We start from the raw sequence: 15,069 nt of genomic DNA on the forward strand, positions 1-15,069 counted from the left end.
TTTCTTATTTTAAAAAGTTAGGGTTTTTTAGTTATATAGAAAGACGTGTATAGAATGTATAATAAAAGGTCTTTGCGAACTAATAGTTCCACTAAAAGAGTTGGTTCGGGAAAGTAGACTTTAAATATTCATATACTTAACCAATATTGATCTTTGATGGAGATAGTGTGAAAGTTAGGATGCTTCAAATAAACTTTCTAAAAACACATCACAGAAAACCTATACTAATGAAATGAAACTTGTCGGTTATTTCCTGAAAAAAAAAAACAATCATTTCATTTGTTTTGAGGCGCTTTCAAGCAGTTTTTTTCACAGTTATTCGTTGTTTAATAGATACAACACATCTTTACAGAGTCACTAAAAAATAGACGACCAAAACATCTTAAAAACCAAGATGTATTAATAACGAATAACTATAAGAAAAAACTGCTTGAAACTTTAAAAGTGCCTCAATACAATTTGCAAGGACAAGATTTATAACCATTGAATCAACAATTACACAATAATTTCTTCCTAAATCATAAAACCTCAAGGGAAATAGTGAAATATAATCCAACCATTACAACATAATTATATAAACATAGTAATAGTAATGGCAACCCACATGAAAGAAGATACAACAAATAGCTTCTCCCTTTTATGGTTTAAATTAATAACAAAACACAAACCGACAAACTATGTAACAAAGCTTAATGCACGTAACACCAAACTTCTATAGCCATAAGTTACACTACATTTTTTGCATCCATCAAGCAACAGAATTAAAATAACCCTCAAACGAACTTGGAAAAATCAGAGAGCTGTGGATTGGAGAAAAGAACGGATTCTTTGCAATAATTCTGCTTTTACAGAATCAGGAACTGCAGCTGCATAATAGTAAAGTGGGTGTTAGCTGTGAAACAATTATGCTTTTATGTTACATTCTACTAACACTACAAGAGCTCAAAATCTAAGTGCACCAACCTTCATAACATTGGATAAACTTGGGTATTTGTATTGGTGGATTGACCAACGTATTTCGTCCTTGTAACTAATTTCATAAAAATGATTTTTCTAAAAACTACATACATAAACGACATCATTAATCTAGTGACCCAATATTTATAATTAAATCAATTTTCAAGGTTGTACATGCAAGGATTTAGCCCTCAAGCCCAAAGCCATCGTCTATTCGCAACTTATAGCCATGATGGAAGGTATTAATACCCACAACTTAGAACTTATAAGGAACGCAAAAACTTGGTTTAAAATAGCGTGCACAGGCGTTGCGTTGCGTGTTGCGACCCTAGGGTGCAAAAATGTAATGTTTTTACAACGAGGAACGGGTATAGTATACCTGCTAATGCCATAGTCCCCTTTAACTTGTTTCTCTTTTTAGTCTTTTAATATAAGAATATTTTTTACCTGTTGATCCTTTGGAAATATAATACTGTCCTAATTGACTCATTTTCACATAATAGAGGGGTTGGTATTTACCTTTCTAGCCCGCCTAATTTCACATGACACCCTCAGACATTTTAATGGTATACATACATGTATGATATAATGCTAGATTTCATCAAGTGCACCATAATATGGATAGCATAAAGGAAAATTTTGTTTGGCCATCAAGTCAAATAAGTGTGTGTGAACAAAATAATTTATATGGCTATTGATCATCATATCTGACCCAACAATCCTACAGTCAAGCCACAAAAAGTAAATTGGCAAGATTTTCAGATCATGCTTATGCTCATGAAGAACAAATGTCACTGGCAATAGGACTGAGTAAAATACTAAAATGTGACCAGGAGATAAGATACACACATACACATAGATTTTGTAGTAGAGTTGCCAAATTCTATTTTACTCCTAAATAGTTACTTTTTCCAAGACACTATATTTAGTCTGATGAGAGTGAGGCGGAAACATTTATATTTTTTTTTTCTGAATTTATATATACCATCACACACACATATATCATCTTCTTCATATTTTTTTACCCTTATTTAATTTTTCATCTAAAACCATCAACCTTTTTAGCAAAAATGCACCCCCGTAATCAACGATCACTCAACACCAATCCGCCAACGCTCCCGATCCAAACAATCCCAACTTCATGCCGTTCTTGAATAATATGTCAGTTCCGTCACTGGGTTACGTGCCATGGACTCAAGAACTTGACGGGTACGGGGGTGCTCCAACGACTTCGACTTTGATGTTTGGTACGTATTACATATATATATATATATATATATATATATATATATTTACGGTTATACATATAGATACACGGTTATAAGGTAACTTTCCAGTGAGAACAAGTTTAAAATAAGAACAGTAAGAACAAGGGTAAAAGAGGAATTTTAACATGGGGTGAAAATTTTTTAAACTTTTATTTTCTATTAATTTGAAAATGTAATGAACCACCTATTATTGTTAATGCTTGTACGTAGGAAAAAAACTTCCGTCTCAATTAATTATTTGATTCCAATTAAATTAAACACATCAACTTTTTAAATAACAAAATTTATATCATTAGTTGTTTCATCCTTTTTAAATTTTGATAGATTTAATTGGTAGAAAATTACAAATGGATGCACAATTCATTTATAATATGTGGATGCACAAACAACAATTAAGTTAAGTTAGTGGATGCACAATTAAATTACAAATATGATGGATGCATCGAATTACATTACATATTATATCTTATGGATGCATCAAGTTTTACACATATATATAAGGTGGATGCATCAGATGTTATATATATCTATACTATATTATAAAGCAAAAAGCCTCTAGATTTTCAACATTGAACTTAAATTTTCAATATTGATTTTAAGTACTTCCCCAAAATGCCCCTCCTATCTATTCTATATTTACTTAAAATAACTATAATACCCTTTCTCTCTCCTCAAATTTCAACCAATCATTTTTTCTCTCTCCTCCATAAATCATTTATTCCTGCAATTAATTTAAAATCTTTATCTCAAAAACCATACATCGATAAATTATAAAAATTATATGGGTGTTCTTAAAAATTCATGCTCTTTCATAGGGATGTCATTCGATATACTTTCGATGAATTTTTAAATTCGAGGACAGAACCCGTACGCTTAAGGCACTTGACTATCATACTCTATGACATATCAACTCCTATGACATATCACACTTTATGGCCTAGCTATCACCCCCACCATCTCACCGCCGCAACGTGCGGGTACTTACTCTCGTATATACATAAACACAATGGATGCACAACAATTAAAATATTATGCATCCATCCATAACACTATTACACTAAAAAACATACTCGTATTAAAAATGACAGCCAAAAAAGTTCTTAATAAACAAAATTTTGTATTATTAGCTTCGTGTTTCATCCTCGTTATTTTGATATTAGTATTGATTTAATTTGTAGAAAATTACAAATGGATGTATAGTTCACTTTATAATATTAATGGATGCACAATCATGAATACGATTAGTGGATGCATAATTATTGATAAAACATGGATGCAAAGAAATTTGAAATGTACAATATGAGCGATGAACAAAAAAGTTAAAAGGATAAGAAAAAGATATGCATCCAATTTTATGAAATTCAATTATATATACTCTCTGGGTAAAAGTAAATCATAAAAGAAGAAATGATAATAATCATAGTAATATTGTATGTCCATTATGAGAAATTCCGAAATTAAAAAGAAAAGATAAATAAAGATTTAATTGGTTAAACAAATAGATGAACGGAATGAAACCGTTTTTAACTTTCTATTCTCAATTATGTCCTTTTTGACAATATTTAAAACTAAAAATCCACTATATTTTATAACCATATGATCAAATATTAGAAGGCTTAGATTTGTTCTTATTTATTCTTATTTTAATTAGGTTCTCATTTGATGACCACCCTACGGTTATATATATAATATATATATATATTTACGGTTATACATATATAAATATATATATATATATATATATGAGGCTGTTAGGCACCTAAGTTGGGTGAAAAACCCCTCACATACCTTTTTTTAAGCCATAAAAATCATGGGGGGCAAACAATTATTCAAAATATTAAAATATTGGTATGTGAGGGGTTTTTCACCCAAGTTGGGTGCATATTCACTTTTCTCATGTGTGTATATATATATATATACACACGGTTTTAATCTTTGTAGATGGTCATTCCATGGAAGATATTGCAAATATGACTCAAGCGGATGTGGAAACGGTGCAAGAGACGCAACCGGATGCCAGTACATCTTCAAGAAGGCGTCCACATCGCAAGAAAAACCCTGGTGAACCGCTAACGAAAGTAACTCAAATGGCTTGGTCACAAGAGCAACTCGCTTTATGTCGAGCTTGCCTAGACGTCACAGAAGATCCCAAGGCCGGTATATCCTCTTCCTTACGTTTTATATATATACATGTATACATACGGTTTATAAATATATATGTATATATGTATTTACATTTTGTATATGTTTTTTTTAGCAAACTACCAACGAGACAAGACTTATTGGCGCCACATCACCGAGAAGTTCCATCAAATCCTCAAAAAACAACCATGTCGTGAACAAGATGTCGTTAGTTCGAAATGGCGTAAAATGCGGCCGGTTATTCAAACATTCAACCAAATCTTTCATCGTTTGAGCGAAAAGAACAACCATCAAAGCGGTTCAAGCGACGCCGACCTCCAAAACTTGGCATTGGCAGAGCATCAGGGATTCAATCCCTCGTTTCCTTTTTTGCAGGAGTGGACTTCGTTAAGGAGCAGCTCAAAGTTCTTGGGAGGTAATGGCGCAATGTGTGAAGAAAACTCGTGGTGAGCCAACTGCGAAAAGGTCGAAGACGAGCTCTTCAGTGAGACAGATGATGATGAAGAAGAAGCTCCTAGGTATATCTGCCCGAGCAGTCGAGACGCGGCTAAAAAAGCCGCAAGGGGGACATCATCTTCATCTGGATTGTCCCCTTATTCGGATGAGTATGAAAAATTGGGTGATTGAATCGATGGATTGTTGAACATCGAGAAGCAACGTTGGTGACCAAATCGATGGATTGTTGAACATCAGGAAGCAACGTGGAGCTCGGGAAAGAGAAGTTGAGGTTAAAGAAAGAAAAGGAGGAACGAGAAAAGGAAAGGGAGAAACGGGAAAAAGACAAGGAAATGCAGGATGATTTGAAGATTCTAGAAACCGAGTATAGTAATCTAAGTGGGATTCAACGACAATTGGCCGAGCAACGAATCATGGACAAATATGGTTTTACTAGTTAGCTTTATTTTGTTTAATAATTAGTATTCGTAGTTTATTTGTAATGGATCCTCGTAATTTAATTTTTAGCTTAACTTTAATGAAGTAATGTAATTTTAGTTGTTTTTGATTTTATTGTAATAGATTAATGTATTTTAGTTATATGTTATTTATAAAAAATGTATTAAAAATAAATAAATAAATAAAAGAAGTCGCCCCCATGTAGGGAGCCCTAAAGATGCCCCATTCCTCATAGTCTTAATAGAAAGTTAAGGCATAAGTATAGCCAACCTCTTCCCTTGGGCGTAATGAGATGGACAAGGTCATCAACTGTTACATTATTCCTTCCTTTCTTCCTTGTCAATGACCTGCCAAAGGTTAAAACAAAAATCAAACCATTATTTTCCAAAAAATAAAAAGGAAACCGAGTATCACATTGTAGCAACTCCTTTTGTCCTATGAAAAGTCGAGGAGATTCTGTTATTTAACAATAGACTAATGATACATAGAACTAACTAATAGGCATAGGCCTATGTGATACTGACAAATGTCATGATCAGTGGCTAAGATTCAAAGAGAGAAATTGCATAAAGTCATTGTTTCTCTCTCACTCTAAATCTTCACCACTCATCATGCATGGGCCAACACCTAACTTTTAGGTATACGGCATACCTGTAGACCTACCAAATTAGTCAAATTTATCATTTTTCTTAACAATATTCACTCATCTACAGATAAAAAAAGAAAAGAAAATAAATAACTAAGTGCCATATTGGGAACTCCCTTTGTCCTTGCAAAATTGCAATCTTTTCCTTCATGGTATGTCCCTACTACTGATACCACCACTATGGCATCCTCCCGATAAAAGAAACCAAGTTCCAAGTTCAAATGTTAAACTGATCACTCTCTTTATCCCATAAAACTTGCAAGAATTTCCAATAAATGAAATTCCGAATTGAGAGCTCCCTTCTCATCACTATAACTATACAAAATTATTGATATTTCTTATCTAATAGTCATTGCTAGAGGTCACTAATAAGTAATAACTAGGGTATTTGTCATCATGTTCTGAAAGTGATAAATATGGAACAGTCACAATAAGCCATAATCAATTAGGTGTAGCATAACATAACGTCATAGTGTTTGGATGGGGATCCGTTTTTAAGAGTTCTGATACTCTTTGTAACCAATTGGTCAAGTCTGCAAATAATCAAAAATTAGTGTTTTGTAGCTTCTCCTAACCTAGTCAATAATTAGTAAAACTTAAATCCAAAATACCTAGCTACTCCTAAAACTACTCCATAATTAATAAACGTTAGTTCCATTATACTCCTAGAAACTGATTGCCTATTGGTAATAGCTTTCAAAACATGACAAAGTAACAACTAACAACTCCATGTTCAAGTTGTTCACAATTAGCAATTAAGATAGGTAAGTATTGAAGTTTCAGACTTTCATAACCAACTTATAAACAAAAAAAAAACATTATTAAAACAAAAACTAAAAAAAAAACAGAGAGAACGAGAAAATAGAAAACCTGCAAAGAGATTTCATTTCATCTTTCCAACCACACTCAATCAGTCTTTCCCTCAAAAGCTCTTTCAATCTTTCTTTCTCTCCACTTTCAATGAACTGCAACCGATTAAAATCCATAAGTAAGTACACCCTTAAAAATAAAAAGGGGTAGAGCATTGTATTCATGATCACCGGTTTGGCGTCACGTCACAAACTTAATTCGGGTAGAGCATGATGCTCCAAATATGCTATCATTATTATTTAATTTCATACTTTTTTGAAAAATAAATATTCACACACTACATATTCAGTGCTTGGTTATTGCTTATTTTTCTAGCAAGTCAGGTATTTTTCTGAACAAAACACAAAAGCCCAAACACCCCCAAAAATTCATAGGTTGTTGTTGTTGGGTCACCTCAAATTGGTCGTAAATACTCCAAAATATATACTAATAATAAAATATTAAACATTTAAAAAGGTTCCAAGATATTGAATAAAAAACACAAACAATACAACTAATGTTAATATTGGTAAAACAAAAAAATAAATAAAAAGGGTTTACTTTAATGTTGATGATTTCCTGAAGAGATGGCTGTGAATCTTGATCATCGTATTCTTCTTCTGGGTCAGGTGTTGGCGGACGTTTGACTGAATTCCTCCTATATATTTAAATAAATTTAATTAATTTTTCTATCATTATTATTATAGTTATTGTTTCTAAAACATGTAATCGAAGGAGCACTAAAGAAAAGATAATCGGATTAAAACTTACATTATTGGATTCTTGGATTAATAAGATCGTAGTACCGACTCACCTGGTGAACAATATATATACATGGACCTATACTTACTATTATACCAAAGACCAAATAATTTAGAGTAATTCCACTTTTCCTAGGGCACCTTTTAAACTTTTCGTCACGAAAAAATTATAATTTTGATCTTAAATTTGACAGAATTTTGCAATTTACGTCCTTTGACCATAGAACGTTAAGTTTCAACCGTTAAGTCTCACACGTGCAAGACACGTGAGGGACTAAAAGTGCAAAAGGTGACTACTTCAAGGACGAAAACTGAAATTTACATTATATATTGTCATCATCTTCTTTGCCTGAGTGGTAGGAAAATTCGTCGGAAAACTTAAAATGTCGATATCTCACTCGTTTCTTCGAATTAGACCATGAAACCACCACCAAACTTCTCAAAATTAATTTTCGCACGAATCCTAACCGAAAGTTAAGAAAGTTTCATTTCATTTTCATGCGATGCATTCATAACGACAACAGAATTCTCATCCCATTTCATAGGCATTATATATATATATATATATATATATATATATATATATATATATATAAAGAAATTGGAATGCCTGCCCTAATCAAGTTTTGGCCGTTGAAAACTACCCGTATGATAATTTCGTAAGATGGCTTATCTAACCTGATTTTTGAATCAGACAGAGCATCTAAAGTAATTAGGCATAAAACAGAGCATCATAAGAAAGTTTGCTTTTACTGCTTTATGCAGGTCATGATATATGTGAATAAGGTATGAATATCGCTCACGCTAATAGCAATGCAATGCTATTTTTAGTGGTATGCTGGTTCAGGATCCTAATAAACGTAACGATGTGGATGAAATATTCAACCAGGCCAGGCAACTAGGTGGTGTGGAAGGACCCATGGAAAATCTTTGTCCTTCAAGCTCACAAAGTTTTACTGGCACTGGAAGGTTACTTAGTGGGGAGCCAGTGCCATCTCCGGCTGCTCCGGATCAACCTCTGAATGTTGTCCACGACATTGTCTTTTGGAGAAACGGTTTCACTGTAAATATAGAGAAATCTACCGCAACTCCGACCTTCCTTGCATCTCCCATCTTGATCGATCTGTTTTTTTTTTTCTCCCCGAATTTCTCTTACGTACAATATATATGCATGCGTTTATGTTTATTTTCTTTTTCTTTTTATAAGTAACTAACAAATGTGTCATTTTTTTGTCGGACAATATGTGTGGTGGAACACATGTAAAGTTGCAATAATATACGCATGTATTAGGTTTTCCGGTGAGATTTTGAGTTTTCCGGCAAGTGTTGAATCTGAAATCATTTGGTTAGGATTAGTGCAGAAATTAACTTTGAGAAGTTTGGTGGTGGTTTCGTGGTCTAATTCGAAGAAACAAGTGAGATATTGTCATTTAAAGTTTTCCGGTGAATTTTCTGGTCACTCAGCCAGAGAAGATGAAAATGATGACAATATATAATGTAAATTTCACTTTTCGTCCCTGAACTAGTCACCTTTTTCACTTTAAGTCCCTCACGTGTTTTGCACGTGTGGGACTTAACAGCTGAAACTTAACGTCGTATGGCCAAAGATTAGCAGGCAATGAGTATTTTTGTTTCCTAGATGGATTTTCAGGGTACTTTCAAATACCCATTGATCCTAAAGACCAGGAAAAGACCACTTTCACATGCCCCTTTGGTACTTTCGCCTACCGGCGAATGCCTTTTGGCTTGTGTAATGCCCCGAGCACCTTCCAAAGGTGCATGATAGCCATTTTCCAGGACATGCTTGAAACTTCAATGGAGGTTTTCATGGATGATTTCTCGGTATTCGGGGATTCTTTTAGGTCTTGCTTGCATAATTTAGATACGATGTTGACTAGGTGTGAAAGGGCTCGTCTTGTGTTGAATTGGGAGAAATGTCACTTCATGGTGACCGAGGGGATTGTTCTAGGTCATAAAGTGTCTAGGGCCGGGATAGAAGTTGATAGGGCCAAAATTGATGTAATAGCTAAGTTACCCCCCTTCCAATGTGAAAGGGGTACGTAGTTTCCTTGGCCATGCCGGTTTCTACCGGAGATTCATTAAGGATTTTTCTAAGATTACTCGTCCGATGACCCACTTGTTGGAGAAGGACGTCCCTTTTGTTTTTGATGAATCTTATTTAAGTGCTTTTCAGGTGCTAAAGGAGAAGTTGACTAATTCTCCCATTATGGTTGGACCGGATTGGAATTCACCTTTTAAGTTGATGTGCGATGCAAGTGACTATGCCGTCGGAGCCGTGCTTGGGCAAAGGGATGATAAGCATTTCAATCCAATTTACTATGCTAGTAAAACCTTGAATCCCGCCCAACAAAATTACACTACTACAGAGAAGAAGTTGCTTGCGGTAGTCTTTGCAATTGATAAATTTAGGTCATATCTAGTATTTAGTAAAACTGTTGTTTTCACTGACCATTCTGCTTTGAAGTATTTGTTTTCTAAGCAAGATGCAAAGCCTAGACTTATCCGATGGATTTTGTTGTTGCAAGAGTTTGATATCGAAATCAAGGATAAGAAAGGTGCCGAGAACTTAGCAGCCGATCACTTGAGCCGGTTGGAGGACCCAAACCGGGAGGAGCTTCAAGATGGGGAGATTAAGGATAACTTCCCCGATGAATATTTAAATGTCATTTCTAACTCTGATGAAGGTCCTTGGTTTGCTGATATTGCTAATTATTTGGTTGCAGGTGAAATACCAAATGATTTCTCGGGTCAACAGAAGAAGAAGCTCATATCGGATGCTAAGCACTATTTCTGGGATAACCCATATCTGTTTCGTACTTGTGCAGATGGTATGGTGAGAAGATGTGTCGCGGGAGTTGAAACTAGGGAGATATTGGATGCTTGCCATTACGGGCCAACCGGAGGTCACTATGGTCCGTCGGTTACAGGTAAAAAGGTTTTTGATGCAGGTTTCTATTGGCGTACAATTTTCAAAGAGGCTCAAACGTTGGTCGAAACCTGTGACATTTGCCAACGACAAGGAAGCATCACAAGACGGGATGAAATGCCACAACAAGGAATTCAGGTATGTGAAGTTTTCGATATTTGGGGCATAGACTTCATGGGACCATTCCCACCGTCTAACAAGTTTCAGTATATTCTAGTTGCTGTTGACTACGTGTCTAACTGGGCTGAAGCCAAGGCTTTGCCTACAAACGACGCGAGGGTAGTCATTGAGTTTTTGAGGTAGTTGTTTAATAGATTTGGTTGCCCTAGAGCCTTAATTAGTAATCGTGGAAAACATTTTGCTAATCATCAACTAGAGAAGGTTCTTAAGAAGTATGGTGTTTGTCATTATTTTTCAACTTCTTATCATCCACAGACCAGTGGTCAAGTGGAAAACACCAATAGGGCTTTGAAAAGAATTTTGGAGAAAACAGTCGGGGATAACCCCAAGGTTTGGTCGAAAAAGTTAGATGACGCCTTGTGGGCATTTAGGACCGTCTTTAAGACGCCGATTGGCACTACGCCATACAAGTTGCTCTATGGTAAGACTTGTCATTTACCGATTGAATTAGAGCATAAGGCGTATTGGGCGTTGAGAAATTTGAACCTAGACATAATGGAGGCCGGTGAACTTAGGTTGTTGCAACTTCATGAGCTTGATGAGCTTAGGTTAGGTGCATATGAAAACTCAAGACTTTATAAAGAGAAAACCAAAGTTTACCATGATAAAAGGATCCGTAGAAAGGAGTTCAAGGTTGGAGCAAAAGTTTTTCTATTTTTATCGAAATTTAAAATTAAACAACCAAAGTTAACTTCTAGGTGGATAGGTCCTTTTGTGATTAAACATGTGTATCCGTCCGGTTATGTTGAACTTTTTAAAAGGGATGGAAATGGGTCTTTCATTGTCAATGGTCATAGGCTTAAGTTGTATCTAGAAGAAGAGCAGGAGGAGGGGATGGTTGAAGAAATCCCCATTTTTGATTCAGAAACTTGATATGATGATCGAGTCTAGCTCACGACTCGTAAATAAATTAAGCGCTTCTCAGGAGGCAACCCGTGTTTAATTTTGTTTTGTCAAATTTGATTTTCATTTCGTTAGATAGGTTTAATTTGTTTTATCAAGAATGTGCAGGTTCAAAATGTGGTGTGAAGCGGATTGAGGTAAGTTTGTGTTTAAAAACGAAAAAACCGAAAAAAAAAATTTCTAGAAAAGTTCCTCACTGCGCCGCAGTGGGGATGGTAACATTGACTGCACTGCAGTCCATTTCAACGGCCTATATTGACCATCATTCCACTACGCCACAGTGGGGGTGTGAGGAGACCACTGCGCAGCAGTCCTAAAGCTCGGTACCAGTTGCTCTAAGCCTCATTGCGCCGTAGTGAGGAAGGCCTTAGCCCACTGCGCCGTGTATTGACTGGTCAAGAGGGGGAACAGGTGTTTTAAGTAAAAAAGGAAAGAGAATTTGTTTTCACCACACACACATATTCAAACTCTTTTATCCTCTTTCTCTAAAAAGCAAAAACGAACAAACCTCCAAGAACTCCGAAAATCACCATATAATCCACCATCATCTTGCACTTTTCTTTCTCTATTCTCTTAGCTTTTCATCTTTCAATCATTACCATGGGAAAGAATGTAAGTTTTTCTTGTTTATTTTCCTTTTAATCTTTTAATTTTGATTTTTTGATTTTTAGGGTGTAATTGTTGAATTGTTTGGTGGGTTTTGTCAATTAAGGGGTATAGATGATAATGTAGTGTTCAATTTCACGAATCTAACACTTGTTCATCCGGATTTGAGTCTAAATCAAACCTAGGGTTTTGAAAAAAAATTGGGCCTTTTTGATGAACAAGTGTGGGGGAGGTTAATGAAAGAATTTTTAGTGTTAAATTGTTGAAAGATTGCTATTTAATTGGTTTAATGCACCCCGTTTATCTGGAAATTCTTGATGAACACCAAGAACTTGCCCAGAACTTCAAGAGACTGCGTCGCAGTGGTGGTGGGTTTGATCCACTGCGCCGCAGTCCAATGGCTTGTGACCCGCACGTGTTTAGAACCCCACTGCGCTGCATTGAGGGTTGCTTCAGACCATTGCGCCGCAGTGGTAATCCTCGACCAAGTTCTGACTTAGCCTCACCGCGCCGCAGTGAGGGGGTATTGATGCCCAGTGCGCCGCAGTGGGGCAACTTCCTGCCCAGATTTTATTCATTTTCAATACGGTTCCTGGTTTGTATTCCGCATTTAACATGTTTGTTTGTCTTATGATTTGTGATTGTAGGATGCTTCAGGAACTGACAAGAGGAAGCAGGTTGAAGAGGGCCAAGGAAGCGGGTCGGCCAAAAAGCAAGCCAAAGCAACACGGGAGGCAGTTGAAGTGCCTACACTAAAGTTCTGGCCAGGGCAATTAAACGAGAAACACACGTGGCTGGAGTTCAGCAGGGTGAAACAACCCCACAAGAACAACTTCCTCAACGAGTTGTACTCCATCCACAAGGAGGTGGTTTGCCCACCCAGGTATCTTGCCCCTACTGCTGCTCAGCATTTCAGCATTCAAGCCGATATTAATGAATGGTTCAGGATAGAAGCTCAAGTTGGTGATAGGTTGGTCGTTAGCGACATGTGGCATAATGTGTTCAATAACTGGGAGCCTGTGTATAGGGAGCTGTGTTTGGAGTTCTAGTCAACTCTGAAGGTTACAAAAGAGTTGAATAAAGTCAAGGATATTTTTGAGGAGTGATGTGTGACCTTCTACTGTGGAGGTGTTGCTAGGAAGATTTCGATAGCCCAGTTCGGCTATTATACTGGTATGTATACTTTGGACCAGTTGAAGAGTAGTGAGTTTAGGAGTCTGTTGAGGCAGGGGTTGTATGTTAAGCAGGATTTTGATGGTGAGTCCATTCCTCAATATTGGACTCGGATTACTGGTGGTGAAGCTTGGTCGTCTGGGGGGTCGGGTAGTGTTTCCAAGATCAGGAGTGTGCGGTTGAGGATGCTCCATCGTATGATTGTCACATTTCTGGTACAGCGGTCCACTCACTGGGACAAAGCGTACCAGACTGATCTTTGGTTGATGAAGTTGTTTGCTGAGGGGGCGTCTAGGAGGTTTGCTTTGGCCCCCATTGTTGTTTTGGATAGGATGTGGAACCACTCCGACTCGGAGTTGGTATTGGGGCATTTTGTTACGATGATTTATCGGCGCATGGGCATTTTTGATACGGATGAGTGCCAGACCGATCTTTCTCCCCTTATTTTTCAGGAGACATTGACTGAGACCGAGTTGGTTAGGGCCAAGATTGTGAAGAAGATGACGTAGACGGAGAACTCTAGACTGCTGGACGACATTGGGTTTATTGCACCGCCTCCCATTATGGAGGAAGCTGAGGATGTGGAGATGAGGGATGCTCCATAGGAGCAACCTAGGAGGCGGGCTCCTACTGGTATAGACTTGACCCCTTTGAGCACTCAGCTCTAGCAGATCTACGAGGGGCAGCAGGCCAGCCGCCAGGCTTTCGATGACTATCAGCGGCGTATGGATCAGGAGGTGACATGGTTAGGGTCGCAGCAGGCCCATACTAACTACACTCTTGATTATTACCAGCCGATATGGCAGGCCCAGTATACGGGGACTGAGTTTATGAGGCTTGACCCGATTCCACCCTTCAGCCCTCCACCTATCCGTGTTCCACCGTATCGACAGGATGGCGGTTCTTACTTCTTCACGCCATCCCAGATGTCCCCACGGCCCCATGACTTGGGAGGATCTCTCCGAGGGCCAGTTCAGTTTGGTCGATACACAGGTGGCGATGCTGGGATTTCCTCCTCCATGCCTAGTTTCTTTGCAGGTGCCAGCTCTGGATTTGCTGATTTTGCTGGAGGCTCAGGAGGATTTGCCGTTGGTGGCTCTGGACAGGCAGACGATCAGCCTGGTGGCGGATATGGCAATTCAGGTTCGGGAGGCACGCCAGAGCAGGCCACTAGCTGGGTGGATGATCTCTTTGGCCCACCCGGTGCTCCTTACGGCTATCATGGGCAGCAGCAGTGATGATGAAGATGACCTCCATCCGGTACCGTGGGATGGGGTCATATGTTGATTGATATTCATTCATGCTGATTGATGGATTACTGTATTTGATACATTGTTTTTTATCCTTTTTCTTTATTTGTGTTGGTATCCACCCTACGGGGTGATGAAACATTGTATTTGTTTCTTTATCTTTTAGTTGTTGCATGAACAGTAGGTATACGTATTGCTTTGATCTATTTTGGGTTGCTTTGATGAAATTTGAGCAGGTTATTACATTTGATGGCTATAGCGCAACTCAAGTGTGGGGGGAACCCCTTGGATTCTCTTCTCATCTATTCTATGGCATCAGTGTGTTGATTGTGTGTGGTGTGCGTATGCTGGCAGTAAGTTCAGCGCCATATTTGTATTGCTATGTTTGATGCACACACAACTCTCGCACCTTCCGTTTTGGTACAAGTTGTTTATCCCGTCAACCAAAGTGTCCTTCCTATTTCGGAAGTGCCATTTGTGACACGGGGTCGAT

General features: G+C 37.5%; 1 protein-coding gene across 1 annotated transcript; it reads right to left on the minus strand.

Annotated features, from left to right (window-relative positions):
• Window positions 1-548: 548 nt before the first annotated feature.
• Window positions 549-7,619, minus strand: LOC122597736 (transcription and mRNA export factor ENY2). Its single transcript, XM_043770304.1, has 5 exons — window positions 7,528-7,619; window positions 7,318-7,414; window positions 6,778-6,872; window positions 5,532-5,608; window positions 549-866 (listed from the first exon to the last, which is right to left on the minus strand). Coding segments are annotated over exons 1-5 (345 nt in total). The 5' UTR covers window positions 7,530-7,619; the 3' UTR covers window positions 549-792.
• Between the last annotated feature and the right edge of the window lie 7,450 nt (window positions 7,620-15,069).

Source organism: Erigeron canadensis, chromosome 4 (genome assembly GCF_010389155.1).
Source record: "Erigeron canadensis isolate Cc75 chromosome 4, C_canadensis_v1, whole genome shotgun sequence".
Taxonomy (NCBI): Eukaryota; Viridiplantae; Streptophyta; class Magnoliopsida; order Asterales; family Asteraceae; genus Erigeron; species Erigeron canadensis.